The sequence below is a fragment of the Tachysurus vachellii genome, chromosome 16, assembly GCF_030014155.1.
Source record: "Tachysurus vachellii isolate PV-2020 chromosome 16, HZAU_Pvac_v1, whole genome shotgun sequence".
Classification (NCBI taxonomy): Eukaryota; Metazoa; Chordata; class Actinopteri; order Siluriformes; family Bagridae; genus Tachysurus; species Tachysurus vachellii.
Window position 1 is genome coordinate 13,632,918 of NC_083475.1, and position 15,105 is coordinate 13,648,022.

The 15,105-nt window shown below is 39.4% G+C and overlaps 2 protein-coding genes across 3 annotated transcripts; both read right to left on the reverse strand.

Annotated features, from left to right (window-relative positions):
- Positions 1-407: 407 nt before the first annotated feature.
- On the reverse strand, positions 408-4,555 carry gpr85 (G protein-coupled receptor 85). 2 transcript variants are annotated; one of them, XM_060889560.1, is made up of 2 exons: positions 4,420-4,555; positions 408-3,195 (listed from the first exon to the last, which is right to left on the reverse strand). In XM_060889560.1, the coding sequence occupies exon 2, from the start codon at positions 3,049-3,051 to the stop codon at positions 1,918-1,920; it is 1,134 nt and encodes a 377-aa protein (XP_060745543.1). In that variant the 5' UTR covers positions 3,052-3,195; positions 4,420-4,555; the 3' UTR covers positions 408-1,917. The 2 variants fall into 2 exon arrangements, with proteins under 2 accessions (XP_060745543.1, XP_060745545.1); XM_060889562.1 differs by lacking the exon at positions 4,420-4,555 and adding an exon at positions 4,239-4,394.
- A 2,361-nt stretch (positions 4,556-6,916) lies between these two features.
- LOC132858816 (small integral membrane protein 30-like) lies at positions 6,917-7,639 on the reverse strand. Its single transcript, XM_060889291.1, has one exon. It carries the CDS (start codon positions 7,561-7,563, stop codon positions 7,375-7,377), a length of 189 nt encoding a protein of 62 aa, XP_060745274.1. The 5' UTR covers positions 7,564-7,639; the 3' UTR covers positions 6,917-7,374.
- Between the last annotated feature and the right edge of the window lie 7,466 nt (positions 7,640-15,105).

Consider the following 15,105-nt stretch of genomic DNA (forward strand, 5'->3'; position numbering starts at 1 on the left):
GAAGGAACAACAGAAACCAGGATGTAGAAAAACAGAATAAATGGACCACCTAAAAACAAACAAACAAACAAACAAACAAAATGATGGACGTGTATTCAGAGAACAGTGCGGACATTAGCAATGTTTCACTGAAAGGAAATTCAGTACATCTGAAAATGTACGAACGATAAAAAGGATCTGCTTTTGTAAAAAAAAAAAAATAAATCAAGTTCATGTCACTTTAGCTTTCACTCATTAAATAGGGAACTCTGATGATTAAATAGGGAATTAAACTGGCTGCTTTTCAATCAAAAGAAATTTCGCATTTTGCAAAATGTAAAATTTTATTTTCAAAAATGTAAGCAACAGATTACACAGTTAACTTTCAGCAAATGCAATCCTAACTTAAACAGTACTCACATCCGGGACTCTAAAATAAAAGACTCACAAACTTACACACTATTTATCTATAATATACAAAAAAATACATAATAAATATTAAAATGGCCACAAGAGAAAAAAGTTAATCAAAACAATCAATAAAGAGCAAATGTTGGGTATAAACAAGACTCTGTGCCTTAAATACAATGGTTTTTTTTTGTTGTTGTTGTTGTTTTCCATTACATTTTTTACAAATTGTGCAAGATTTTATACTAAGGCTCTGGTCTTGACGTGACAGCTGTCCAGCTTACACACAAACACACACGCAAGCGCTTCTCTGCTTCCTGCACTCTGCGCACTCAGTGGAGTGTAGGTGTACAGCAAAACTGCTTCAGGAGGAGAAATGGGGCGTCTGGTGCATTTCCAGTGTCGATGCTTATGAAAGTGGATATGCTTTTAAAATGAACATGCACTTTACTTCAGTGATAAAATGCTCCTTGTTGGAGGCATTTCAGAGGAGCACGTTTGAAAATCGGACCCAAAATAACAAATATCAGAACCATTAAGGCAAGAACATCTGGAGTGGTATCAGCAATACTCGAACAATGTCAGTGGCTGGGTAACATGGATATGACACATTGAACTGGTTCTCCACGTTCATTTTAGCACAAGGTTCTCAAAAGCAACTTTTAAAACCCAAATATTTCACGACCGTTAGAAACCGAGATAAGAAAAAAGAATACTGCCAGACAAGGACGTACTGCATGGATCATAAAACTACAGGAAATAATTTAAAGTTGTAATTGGAAAACCACACATCAGTAACCCTTTAGTCCCAGAACCCTCCCCATCCGTCCCCGAAAAACTGAAAAAGATATCACTTACATTTAAACCAATTTAATCCTCCTGTGAAGGTGTATTCCAATAGAGTTTGTCACCTTACATGTTTTGTTTACTTACAGTAAATGAGTAGTCTGTTGCAAAAGAAAGCATTCGTATGTCAGTTTGAGGGGAAAAATTAGACATCCTTGCAATGCAAATCAGGAAAAAAGCATTGTTATCATTTTTTTTTAGCTTAGTGCAACTTTTAGACGCAAACCATTCCATTGATTCTGTCATATACAATGTGAGTCTTCAACTTATCCAAAGCGAACAAATGAGTCCATTATTTTAAAAAATCACGTTGATTCCATGTTTCCATTTTTCTTTCTTTCTTTTTATTTCCATTTGTTGTTTTTTTTTCTTCTTTTTTTTTGCTTATCTGCTTTAAAACGGCATTCCCACAGCAGTTGTTTACTAGAACATAAACACAGGAGGGGTTCCTCCACTCCCTGATTATTTTATTCCCTTCAAGCTTCACATCCGACACTGATTCACTTTGAGAGGTGTGTTTGATTGACAGTTTGACACCAGGCCTACAGGGTGAGGGCAGGGCTGTGTACAGGGGTTATACTGAAGAAGATGAAGAAAATGAGAGCTATACAAGAAGGATGTACCCCTGACCACCAAGGGGGAGCCAAAAAATGTACCCAAGACCCCCCCAAAAAAATGTAGCCTTCATATAACACAGTAGGGTTCCCTGGGTAACCTGGATTTTCTGCAGTAAAGGAGTGTGGTACTGAAGCAACGTCTGAGCTCACGGTTGGAGAAGATGCAGATGAAGGGATTGACGGCAGCCTGAGCGAAGCTCATCCATACAGCTGCTGTGAGATAGCCTCCTGGCACGGCAGGGCCACGGGCGAACACTCTCCAGTAGCATGCCACTAAGTATGGACCCCACAGGCTAAGGAAGAAGAAAGTCATGACGTAGAACATTCTGCTTATCCTCTTCTCAGTTTTAAACTCATCCAACACCAGGAGGCGCCGCCGGCCTGCCGCATTGCCGTTCTGCCGGATGCCCAGCAAGGTTGGAGGCGTCGGGCCTCGTCCGAAACCAGCCAGCCAGTTAGCCGCTGCTTGTCCGCTGGCCCCTGGCCCGTGGAAGGTCCAGTTTTGGCTGACAGCAGGCACGAACTGGACCGGTTTCATCTTGCGGCGGTCGTGAACAAAAAATATGAGCTTGAGGTAGACAAGCTGGGTGGCCAGGAGGATCAGGGCAAGCAGCAGCATAAAGCCCAGCGAGTCGTTAGCACGAAACGATCGGTGCTGAAACGTGCACTGGTCCTCCTCGCGGATGAACGAGTATGTGCCCACGTCCAACACAGGCGGAAAGGCCATGGCCACTGACAGTGTCCACACCATGCACACCACAGCCAAGCACGTCCACAGGGTCAGCCGCTTGGTATAGAAGCGGTGGTGTGCGATAGCTAGGTAGCGTGTCACACTGACACAGAACAGCATGAAGGCTGTGTGGAAGCAAGAAAGCACACCCAGGAACGCGATGACTTTGCACGTGAGAGTGCCGTATGTCCACGCCGAACCGTTCTTTACCGAGGTGAATACAAAGGGGAAGCAGATGGCTGAGCGCAGGATGTCTGAGGCGCACAGGTCCAACAAGAAGTAGTAGGGTGCACGGTGCAGGCTCTTGTCTTTGACCAGCAGGATGGAGATCAGGAGGTTTCCCACAACACCGACACCGATGATAAAGCCCAGGGAGGTTAGTTTGAGGAATGTGGCGAGGGGAGAGACATTCTGCAAGATGTTGTGGTCCCCTGCATGGCTATAGTTCGCCATAGATGGAGGAGGGATCATAAAGATGATTAAAGCTTTAAGCCAAGTATCATGATCTGGATGCAAGGAGAAGAGATAGATCCATTCGGTGTGCTTTGAAGCAGATTCCAGCCTTGCTCTCTGCCTCTCTTCTAAGGCATCCTTTGTTCCTTTGTCTCATCACACCTAAAAAAAAATCCCAGAGAAATACGATCCACCCATCAGGATTTGCTAACATTAAACAAACATGCTGTTTTTATATGCCATCGCTCGCACTATGTCAGGTTCGGAGATTTGGTACTTTATGTCATTTTTCTGGTATTTGTTTCTGTCCATTAGCTATTTGAACATCACATTTCAGCTCTAATGGTATGCAGCTAGTGCAGAGCCACAGTTGGGTTGTTCAACTCGAAAAGATACAGTCGTTATCACTGCCAACGATACAATTCAGTTGAAAAGAAGCTGTCATATTAAGCTAAAAGCTTCATTAGTCTGAAGAATATGAATATTAGGTAGTGCTGTGCGTTAAGAAATACGCAGAATAGACAAAAGGAATTAAGTGCAGGTTTGGTCGCCGTTCTGGCGCAGATGGAGTGAAACATTTATAGAAATGCAGCAGAAAGCTGTTGCTCCCACCCAGGGACTCTGCAGAATCGGTGTCTGGTCTCTATTTAACAAGAACAATCTTTGTCAGCCTTCGTGTGTCGGGTGAAATTAGCGAAGGGCTAACGGAGCTAACCCAGTGCTAACATCACTGACAGTCTCCTGGCAGGAAAAACAAATAATAATAACAGTAATAATAATAAAGAATTCAGTGAAAACGGATAATGGTGCATTATTCTGTCACACAGCCTACATATGGGTTTGTGAAGGAAAAAAATCGAGAACATTCTGTATTTTTTTTTTTTGGCTGAACGTTTATAAAATAACGGTCATTAACGGTTATTTTTTTTTCAAATCCTAAATTTCGGTTATTAATCTCGGATCATTTGGTGCTGTTACATGTACACGGATATACACGGATGATATAAACACCTAGACCGAGTGATAATGTGTTTTCATTATGGAAGAAGCAGTAAAAGCCATTCGACATCATCTCTTGTGTGTGTATGTGTGTTTTATTTTATTTTATTTTTTTAGAATAAGCATTTATTCTCTCGCCATGTTTACAAAAGCAAGAGTCCAAACTAGTTATTCTGGACAACAAATGGGTTAAAATGTGATTTTACCTCATTGTCAGTGTCAGATAGCTTGTTTATATTTTTTCCCGTCGAGTGAATCTCAGTCAGAAGCGTATCGTCCATTAGGTGAAGCAGTTTGTAACTAGAGCCGCTTTGTGAATCGATTCCCAGCCGCATGTGAACCGCGAGTGGCACACAGACGACAACAAAGATATTAATTAAAACATACCTGTTGATATTCCCCCTTGACTCCTGGATGTTATTTACATGTTAGATTCCACTTCGCCGTTTAAAAAAAAGGGCTTGGTTTTGTCGTCTGCCCCTATTCCCCCCACTGTGAATATACAGTAAACGGTGCAGACGGCGCATGCGCACTGACGCTCTTCGTGATCCGGAGCCGCGTCTGGTCTCCGGTTGCAGCAGCAGCAGCAGCGCCGTCTCCAATGGCAACATCTGCACAATGGGGGGCAGCATCACTGGTCCATTTCTCCCATTCTCATATACAAACAGGCGGACAAAGGATGTCCTCAGATATAGGCCAGTTTGAGATGAGTGGTCTTTAAATTGATTTCTATTTTAATTGTTTTAATTGTTGAATAATTGTTTCTATTTTAAGTCTAATGGACATTTAGCAATAAAAAAAAATTTAGCAATAAAAACAGATAATTACAGAAAAAAATTATTTAAACATTATAACATTGATATAACATTATATATATATATAACTTTATGCACACACACATATATATATATATAAATAATATATGTTTTTATTATACATATATACGTATGTACATACACACTAATATATATATATATATATATATATATATATATATATATATATATATATATATATATATATATATATATAAAACTGTAAGCATGTAAGAAAGTGATCACTGTAAGCAAGTGTGTGTGAGTTATATATAATGTTTTTATATCTGTAATTATCTATTATTATTGCAAAATGTTTTTAAATGTGGCTTTATATATATGAGAATGTATATGAGAATGAATATATATCAGAATGAATTAGCCACATGAAAGCCTTTATTATCACCACATGTACATTACAGCAAAGTGGAATTATTTTCTTCGCATATCCCAACTATATACTATATAACATGCATCTTCAGTAGCAGCTTTAATCTGGTCAGGGTGGTGGTGGATCCTGAGCGCTTCCCACAAGGGACGAAAACATGTCAGTGCATTGCTGGGTAGAATACACACAAACACCAAGAAGCAATTGAATGATGCCCCAATCAGCCCACTGGCATGTGTTTTGGGAGGTTAAAAAAACAGAGAAGACCCACAAATGCCCCTTTTCCACCGAGGCAGTTCGAGTGCTGGTTCGGAGCCAGAGCCTAATTTAGAACCAGTTCTTTCTGTTTCGACAGCCAAAGCACCGGCTCTGAACCAGGAAAAGTGGTTCTTAAGTAGCACCAAAACGTTGCTGGTCTAGACTTAAGAACCGCTTGTGTCAGGGGCTGTGGGCGGGGCTACTGTTAGCGCATTTGATAATGTAGCTTAAGTATACTAATGTTTAATACTTTTTTATTTTAAGCACACATGATAGTAAGTAGCTTCATGCTAAGGCTAACTTTTTTCTGTGTTAATGAAAAATAACGTTATGTACTTTCTCGGTTACAACCTCCGTTTATACAGATTACATGGAGCTGCACGTACACGTTGGATTCGCTCCGTTTGGGTGTTAATGTAGGTTCACAAAGCCATGAGCATTAACAGTAAGGCAATCCGCTATTGTTGACGTGTTTGTGTTTGCCGCGGCTGCGCTAAAGTTGCTGGGACACGTGACACGTATATAGTGACGTCAGACTCGGCTCTGTGACGGCTCTTTAGCCGGTGGAAAGGCGAACCGGTTCTTAGAAGGTTTACCAGTGGAACCAACCTTGAACCAGCACCAGTTCTAGCTTTTTGGTGGAAAAGGGGCATAGAGAATGAAAAACATCACACAAACTGAGGCCCAAATTGAACTGATGCACTGGAGGTGGGGGTGGCAGTTACCGGCTGTGCCACTCCAAGCAAAATATATATTTTAAACATACACAGATATTAGAATTTAAAATCATATCAAGAAATTTCTAATTCTTCTTTAGAAGGCAAGCTACACCTAACTGTATGGAAACAAACGTATTAATGAATCAGTAAATTATTTATTTCCAATAATAACTTTTAACAGTAAATCGATGTACATATCTGGATTATAAACATTATCCGATGTAAACGTTAATTTAGGGAAAGTGATTATGAGAATTAGAGGTAATTATATATTTAGAACTAACTTACCAAGGTTGCCAGAGTAAATTAGGGGTAACGTTTTCTGGGTCACTAGTTCAGTCCTGAGCTCAGGGTAATATCTAAAGAATTGTGTATGTTCTCCACATGTATTTGCCCACCTCCTGAAAATGCCAGCAGGCGGCTTGGTGACTCTTAACTGCCCCTGGGTGAGAATGAGTCATTCCAATCCTGCCTCCTAACCCACGTTCCAAGGATCGTCTCCAGTTCCACCGCCACCCTGACCATGATAAAGCAGTTCCAGAAGATGGAAGAAATGAATAAATCATTAAACAGCATCACTACTTCCTATGTTCGCGTACGCTACACTTTACTGTACCGTATTCAAGCATCAACAAATCAAAATAAACCTGAAGGTGTTCCAGATAATCATCAGTGAATCTAGTGGAAATGATCACAGACCAGGCTGCAGCATTCATAGAGTTTATTACATAAAATAAGCATATGGAAGAAGCAATAATCTTTCAAGTATAGCTGACTATATTAAGACCACACGTTTTAAGTGAAAAACAGCAAAGGCAACACGACTTCCAGTGCTTAAAAACCTGAGTGACATCAGGGCACATTTTTGCATGTGAGTTATATGTAATAATAGCAGGAGGAAGAAGAAGAAAAGAAGAGAGTGTAGAGTCAGGACATGACAGGAACGTCCAGATGTTGTACAGATGTGCTTGAATCCCGGTGTGTCCACCGGAAACGCATCTTGACTTTAAACATCAACAGCTGTAACACGACTTCCCTCTTTTATAGCCTTCTTTTTCCACCGTGGTATCAAGAGTCAGTTTCAGGAAGTTGCGACCAGCTAGCGCGGCTTTTTGGGGTTCAGGAGGCGACATTTCCGGAGATCTCAGGCCTACAGGTCGTATCAAAACTGTCCGCTGCGTCTCCGTGAGTACCAGCCGAGACACGCACAGAAGCCGACCACAGTGACGGCCATCCCCAAGAGCAGAGCCACTGCGTCCCCGCCGTCATAAGCCTCTACAGGCTGCAGGAAACACAGAAACAACAAACACAACGCCGCAAACACGCCTGGGAAAGTCTGTAAACACGCCATGTTGTTCGTGGTTGCTGGCAAAGCAGGCAGTGATCACAACGGGTCATATGATCTTACTGCGTTTCCTAATTCCGCTTCCTTTCCCACCCGTTTTCCGATAAGCCCCGCCTCTGATTCAAGGATTGGTTATTTATTCCCTGTCTGTCCTTCTATTGGTTAGATTTTTTTAAACTCTGTCCAATAGCGGTTATTCAGGATTGACTCAATACCGGTAGGAAAGAGCCCCCTTCCAGTTTCCGCCATGTTTGTGAAGGCAACGTGTAAGTTTGTTTTGGAAAGGTTTATGCGACAATTAATGCGTAATATTTCAACACAGAAGCATTAAAGGCCATTAGATACGTTCTATGTAACCTTTAAAACAAGTCAAGAAGCTTGAAATGTGCATTAAAAAACTCAAAATAATAAACTTTGAAATTGCTGTTACCAAAAATGCAGGCTACATCAATGGGGCAAAATATGACAAAGCCTTATGTCTGTTAGATTTAATCAATTTTAGTGAAACTGGCTGAATATTTATTTTGAAGAAGGTCTTTATTGTCACGTTTACTACTGTGAAAAAGTATTCTTAACATAAGGATGAAGGATTCATTCATTCATTCATTCATTCATTCATTCATTCTCTTCTCCTTTTCCTGATGGACACTGTAGTTTGGGTTTGGATTTAGTAATACTAATGATGGGGCAGGAGACGGTGGGGGTGGTGTTCAATCGCAGATGAGAATGGGGATCGTATTTTGATTATTCACTTCTCTGTGCCACTTTGTCTCCTGCTTGGTGAAATAGGGCATACTGAACATGCTCCAGACGGGCCATGTTTCACTGTCTGACGTGCCGAGCTACATTTCACCTTGTGCCACAAATTTAATTGGCTTATGGCAGAATAGGGGTCTCGCTGTTGGTGTTCGATGCAGGATTCTGTGATTTAATTAGAGCATACCAGCTAAAGTAAAAGACTGACCTTGGTATCTGCCCTGTCCGCTGCTGTCCGACTCATTTACGGCACTCTTTGCACAGCATGCTGGTGCAGGGATTATCAGCGTGTCTAAAATGTGAGCCCACTACTAAAGAGCTGATTCTAATGCAGAACACACACCGGAGAAGATTAATGCCACTGTCCAGACCTGCTGGACAGAGGTTCTCATTTCTTTGCTCAGAGCATTGACCAGGCCCTTTGCAGGTTATAGAAAAATGGGTGGCACATGACGGCTTTGGAAAAAATCTTTATTGATGCTTAATATCTTAATTTCTGGGTTCAATTTTGTACATTTTTACAACATATATAGTCATTTGCATGCTTTTTCTATATATGAACCGACAGATGAGACTGATAGAGGAGATAGTGGTTTGCATAAGTACCCCCTTGAAACTTTCACAAACAGCCTGTAATATTGAAACAATGGGAGATATCTACCTGGGGGATCCCCCAAATATTCTGGGTCTCCTCCCAGTTGGAAAGGTCTTCTATAGCTCTAGCAGGAGCCGAACAGGTGTTATCCTTGTATGGTGCCTAAACCAATGCAAGGGTTTTTGCAATACAGTACAGAAGAGCAGCTGCTCTTCTCCTAAGCTGTATATATAGTATAAAGTACATCCAAACAGTAAAGATCTATATTGATGTCTCTAGTGTGTTTGAAAAGAAAAAATGCTACCTTTTTGTCTTTATAAACTGAATTGTTTTTAGATAAAGCCAGTTAATGATTTCTGTGAATTCATCTGAAAATGAATTGACAAGTGAATTGTTTTGTAGCTTTTGTGCTAAAGTGCTGGATGTTACTGTGTCATAAATGTCATAAATGCTGTCTTAGGACATTTAGGTACTCATTGTTTTTGACATGGCTTCAAGGTGGACCTGCAAAGAGTACTGAGCATTTTTGTTGTTCTGCTGCTACACATAATAATTATCTGCTGAAGCTCTTAGATGCCACTTGTAGCAAACAGCTATCGTTTGTTGTCATGGCGTAATGGTTTTATTCCAGTGAATGAGAAATCTTTTCACTGTGAAATAGTGTGATTACATCGTTATTCAATTCATTTTTACTTTTCCTTTTTCCCTTCTCTTACTGTCCTTGTTGTAGGTCTCCACCTGGTAAAAGGCACACCACTGTCCCACTACCAATCTGGTGCAGTGTCAAATCTTAATGGAATTTATGATCAATGGTTACGAGCCCAACCACTTTATTTTCTTGTTTTGTTTGTGTTCTGTCTTGTGCTCTTTTTTCTAACAAAGATAAATTGCACAGTAACGGTTGTGCTACTTTTCTTTGACTGCTCCCCCCCTGAGAGAGGAAGAGAGAGCAAGCTGCTGAGAGAAAGGGAGAAAGTGAGAAGAGAGAGAGACCCTTTGAGCAATATCTCTGTGGTAAAGAACAAAACTATTTCATGGGCCAGTGCCTGCATGGTTATTGCCGGACTTTTTCTCCACCTTGAAATAAAGTAATAAAAACGAGTGTCCGATATTGACAACAGCATCGCAGTGCATCGACGAAGTAGATGCAGATTGAAAGCAGAGCTTCAGGCACTGAGAGTATGAGATGTACTAAGTGAAAGTGTAATGGTGCATTGGAAAAAATCATGCAGACGGAGTGCAGAGCTTTAGGCATAGATGCCTGAGTGAAGAACAGATTCTAGTGCTGACACTGCATCATATCTCCCTTTACTATATTAAATGTCATCACAGAGTGTGAAAAGCACAGTCATATACCTCATCTGTATCTCTCCTGTCCGGTATGGCTCTCTAACACAGCCACACTCCATGCTGCCCTCGATATCTATATATTTAATCTACTTTAATCTACTTTTATTTAATCCTTTTTTTTTATTAATTTTGTTTTTTTTCCCTTATAGAAATGCTAAAATTGTCAGGAGGAGATGCAAGAACACAGATCACACTGCAAAAATGTATAACAAAATTTTTTAAATATAAGCAAGATGTTCTGAAATCAGCTGATTGGCAGAAAACTTCAACCTTTAAATCATTTCTATAAAGATGCTAAATTAGCTGCTAAGAGAACAAATCTGGGCAGCATACAGTAGTTTTGCAGTGTGTTTGGTTGCTGCCTAACAGCTCCAGTGTCCCCTGTAATCCTGAGCTCGGATTACTGCTTATATGAAGTTTTTCATGTTCTCTCTATGTAAGTGGACATTCTGTTGTCCTCATAACTCACAAACCTGGAGGATTCCCAAGAATAGTGGATTGGCTATGTAAAATTGGCCCTAGATGCAAATAAGTGTGTGAATTTACATTTCTGTCATTTAGAAGACACCCTTATCCAGAGTGTCTTACAATTTTTATTCAATTTATACAACTGAGGGTTAAGGGCCTTGCTCAGGGGCCCTGCAGTGGCAGCTTAGTGGACCTGGGATTCGAACTCATGACCTTCCGATCAGAAGTCCATGTTTGTGCACGTTGTGCATTGCGAGGAACCAGTATATTCTCACCTCAGGCCTGGGAGTTCACAGGAAAGGTTCAGGATCCAGCACAGCTCTGACCACAATAAAGAGTTTACTGAAGATGAATATAAGCATATGTAAGTATTTATTTGTCTCATCATTTCATAATGAGAAAGATTGCATAGATGGGACAATTTTCAAGTTATTTTTACCTGATAACTTTGCAGCAGAATCCCTTTTCAGATTGATCTGTTCGGATTAATTGAATTCTTTATAACAATAACCACAGTAGTCTAGATGGAGATACTCAGGCAGAAGGGCACTCTAAGACAGATGCTGAAATTTGTGTCACTGTTGTTTGTTGTGTCATGTCATATTAACTGTTTATAGAAGCCTCTCATTAACCTTTCTATATAAAAGCATGCCACTTTCCTCAGTACTCAGTTCTCATCCCCAGTGATCTGTAAATTAAAACAAAAAGTAAAATCCCCAGTGACTGGCTGCACAGCTGTTAGTATCGTGTAATCATTTATAAAAGAGTGGTCATGTAGGTCATATTTGCCTTGAACATTGAGAAATATGTTTTACATAGCCATCCTTTTAAGGTTAATTTTTGTGTTAAATTGAATCAAGGAACAATATGCCATTATACTGTGACAGAACTAATATTTGTATCATGGCTTCTGCCTGAACGCTTGGCTAGAATATTATTTGTGCTTAGAGGAATGATGCGGGTTAGAGTGAGGGTAACATTTCAATGGTTTCACTGTTTCCATGGTGACTCTGGCTTCAGCCTCGCTTCCTATGCTTTCCCTCGCATTGAGTTCACAGCCAAGATAAAACATGAAGGGAAGAGTATGTTTGAGATCTCTGTCACATGACCAGTAATCAGCCCAGATCACTGTTACTTTACTCCAAAGCACATTTTCTGTTATTCAAACACACTGGAAACAATGGCTACAATGGGCTTTCAAAGAGCATCTTACAGTATATTCCCCATTCTTTATAGCATTCATATTCAACCTAATTCAGGTAAATAAATAAATACCTAACTAAATAGGTTGTTAGGCAGTCAAGTTTAATAGATATCATTTTAAATGAGATCAGCCCTACAAATAACACATAGTACAAATGTATTTCCTACTGGAATAATCGGTAGTACTTTGGAGTTGAGATGGATGCTTCCACAGTAGGTTCCCAGCATTCCATTTTGCTCTATATGGTAAGACTGTCTCTGCTCTCTCTCCACCTCTCATGTATCATGTCCAATTGTGCAGTAAACAGCCTATTAAGTGACCTATTTATCCACACCCAAACCTGCTGGCTCACATGCAGCAATTACTTTGGCTGGATGTTTGACGTGGAGTGGCTCAGAATGCTTTGCTCTGAAATTGATGATTCTGCAGCTTAAATGAGCCTCACCGCACCCCTCCTCCAGATGAGAATGGACACTCCATTGTGATAATAAGGTTGCTGAGAGGTTATAGAGAAGGGACTGTGATTGCTGTTTAAAACATCCTGATAGTGAAACTGCTCTGTCTTTGGCTCATATATGTCACACTTTTGACCTAACTCTGATTGCGCAAAAAGCTTTAGCTTGTAGATTCCTCCAAGAGGTATTTTAAGGACAGTTGTCCTTAAATGTCCAGCTTTGGTGAACCAGTGCCCAGTGTACCTGTCTTGTCTTGACTAAGAAGAGTGGAACCCGACATACTGTTGTTGTCTACATTATTAAGTCGATGGTTCATTATATTATACATTAATTCTAATAGTTCTAATAGTTTCAATTCAAATACTGGAATTACTAAAATAGTCCTCAGAACATTTTTGTGATTTCTGTTCACACTTTGAAATAGTATTATCAGTGTATTTTGGTACTGAGAATAAAATATGTACTTTTTCACTCGTTAAAAGAAAACCATTCTTTTTTTCCATTTTAATTAATTTTTTAATATGAAACCAGACCAAACAAGCAAAATGCAGTGGATTTGAACTTACAAAACAGAAACATTAGCTTATTCAGTTGCACAATTGCTGAATACTAATAGATGGTCAGCTGCTGTTGTTGACATTTACTGTATAGTACATGTCAGGGAGTATTTTTTTTCCTTTAACTTCAGCTTACCTCAGCATGTCTTTTGAGGCATCTGTGTTTTGCTAAGTCATACAGTTTTTTAGACAAATACTTTTATCCTGTGTCAGCCATATTTAAAATGCCGAATAAAGTAAACCCTGGCTGTTAGTGAGATAACTATTGCCTTATTGATTGCTTATTAAGTTGTGGTGGGCGAAGTGCAAAAAAGTGAATGGGATTGTGTAAAAATCTGACCAAGTTAACTGTGTAAGTAGTAGGGATGAGCGAGTAAGCATTATCTGTATCTGTATCCGTATCTGTTAACCATATGAATTATCTGTATCTGTACTCGGAGTGGGTGGGGCCTAACCCGGAAGTAGGCGGGGTCTTGAAATGGACGGGGCTTTAACCGGTAATAATTAATTTGTAATATTTATAACACTAGCTTACTACCTTTATGTTTTTATGAAATACAGCAAAAACGTGTCAGACACTCAGTGTCTGGTTACTGGTTAGAGACAGTTGAAGGTTTAAAAAGGAAAAAAATCTCCGACAGGCAGAGACGCAAGCAAGCACCACGTCTGAACGAACCCACATTTACCAGAACTCTACTGGTTAGTAAGTACGTATTATTAACGTTACAACCCGAAGTAAAAAGCTGAAGAAACCCTAAACGTTAACGGAAAAGACCCGTGAACCCAAGTGACTGAGGGAGAGACAGAGAGCTGTTGTGTGTGTGACTGTGAGTGAGCAGAGCGAGACACAGCAACACAATACATCTGTGTTTGTGCAGGGGAGGGGCGCTGTGACTAGCCTATCACTGTAGGGGAGGGGCGCTGTGACTAGCCTATCACAGAATGCTGACACAATCAGCTACCCAATGATGATTTTCATTCAATCCGAGCACAGATATTGACTCGTATTACTCGTATAATACTCGTGCTTTATCCGTACCGGATACTCGTTTCAGCCGAGTATCCGGCTCATCTCTAGTAAGTAGCTTTAATAGTAAACTATTAATCTCAGACACGTTGCCCACAGCATATGGAGTGTCAGATATTTTTAACCTCAACCGTCAGTATGGTGAATTTTACAATCTTACTAACTCATCATACATGCTTATATATGTAATTAAATATCTTTATATATATATATATATATATATATATATATATATATATATATATATATATATATATATACATACGTATATATATATATATATATATATATATATATATATATATATATATATATATATATATATAAAGATATTTAATATATATTATATATATATCCATATATATATATGGATATATATATATATATATGGCATTTCAAGATTATAAAGTTATAAATGAAAATGAAAAAAAGTGTTTTTATGGAAATGTTGGCATATATTCTTATGTAACAATATATGCCAAGGATTTAATTATAATATGTGTAAAAGGACAAATTATAGTTAATTATAATAATGAATTCACTTACTTAAGTACTTTTGAAGAGCTCTGGGGAGCTCTGTTTCAGGAGGAAAAAAAAGCCTAAAAATAGTGATGTCCAAAGTAATAATGGGAGTTGTTCTATAATTTGTGTAAAATGGAATAATTTGTCTAGACACATACTTTAAACTACAACTTGCTCCCTTAAAGATGTATCTGTTCATTTCCTACAAAGTCATCTTTACTTGCCAGTCTGGGGAATTAATGGTGCTGTTGATCACACTGCTGGTAATTGCAGAGTTATGTTCAAGACATGAACTTTTTTTAGGGCTTCTGCCTTCCATCAGCAGTACTGCCAGCTAATGCGTTATAAAAGGTGGGTAGAGCTCCAAGTGATAATTATTGTCCTGTGACAAACCAATGATGTCTGTGACCAATTTTATCCAATTTAATGAGATGATAAAAGTTAATAAGCTGTGGTCATAGCCTTCCCAGGCTGACCTTGTGAAAGCAGATATTTTGGTGTTTGTATTTGCTTTATTTTCTTGCAAACTGCTTTTACAACCGGTGGAATAATTTGGTGTACAAACATGTATGCAAGCCACATGCTCCAGCAGTCAGCTTGGTGGTGCATGAGAA

Coding starts and splice junctions, on each gene's coding strand:
- gpr85 (XM_060889560.1), bottom strand. CDS start 3,051: ATGATCCCTCCTCCATCTATGGCGAACTATAGCCATGCAGGGGACCAC.
- LOC132858816 (XM_060889291.1), bottom strand. CDS start 7,563: ATGGCGTGTTTACAGACTTTCCCAGGCGTGTTTGCGGCGTTGTGTTTG.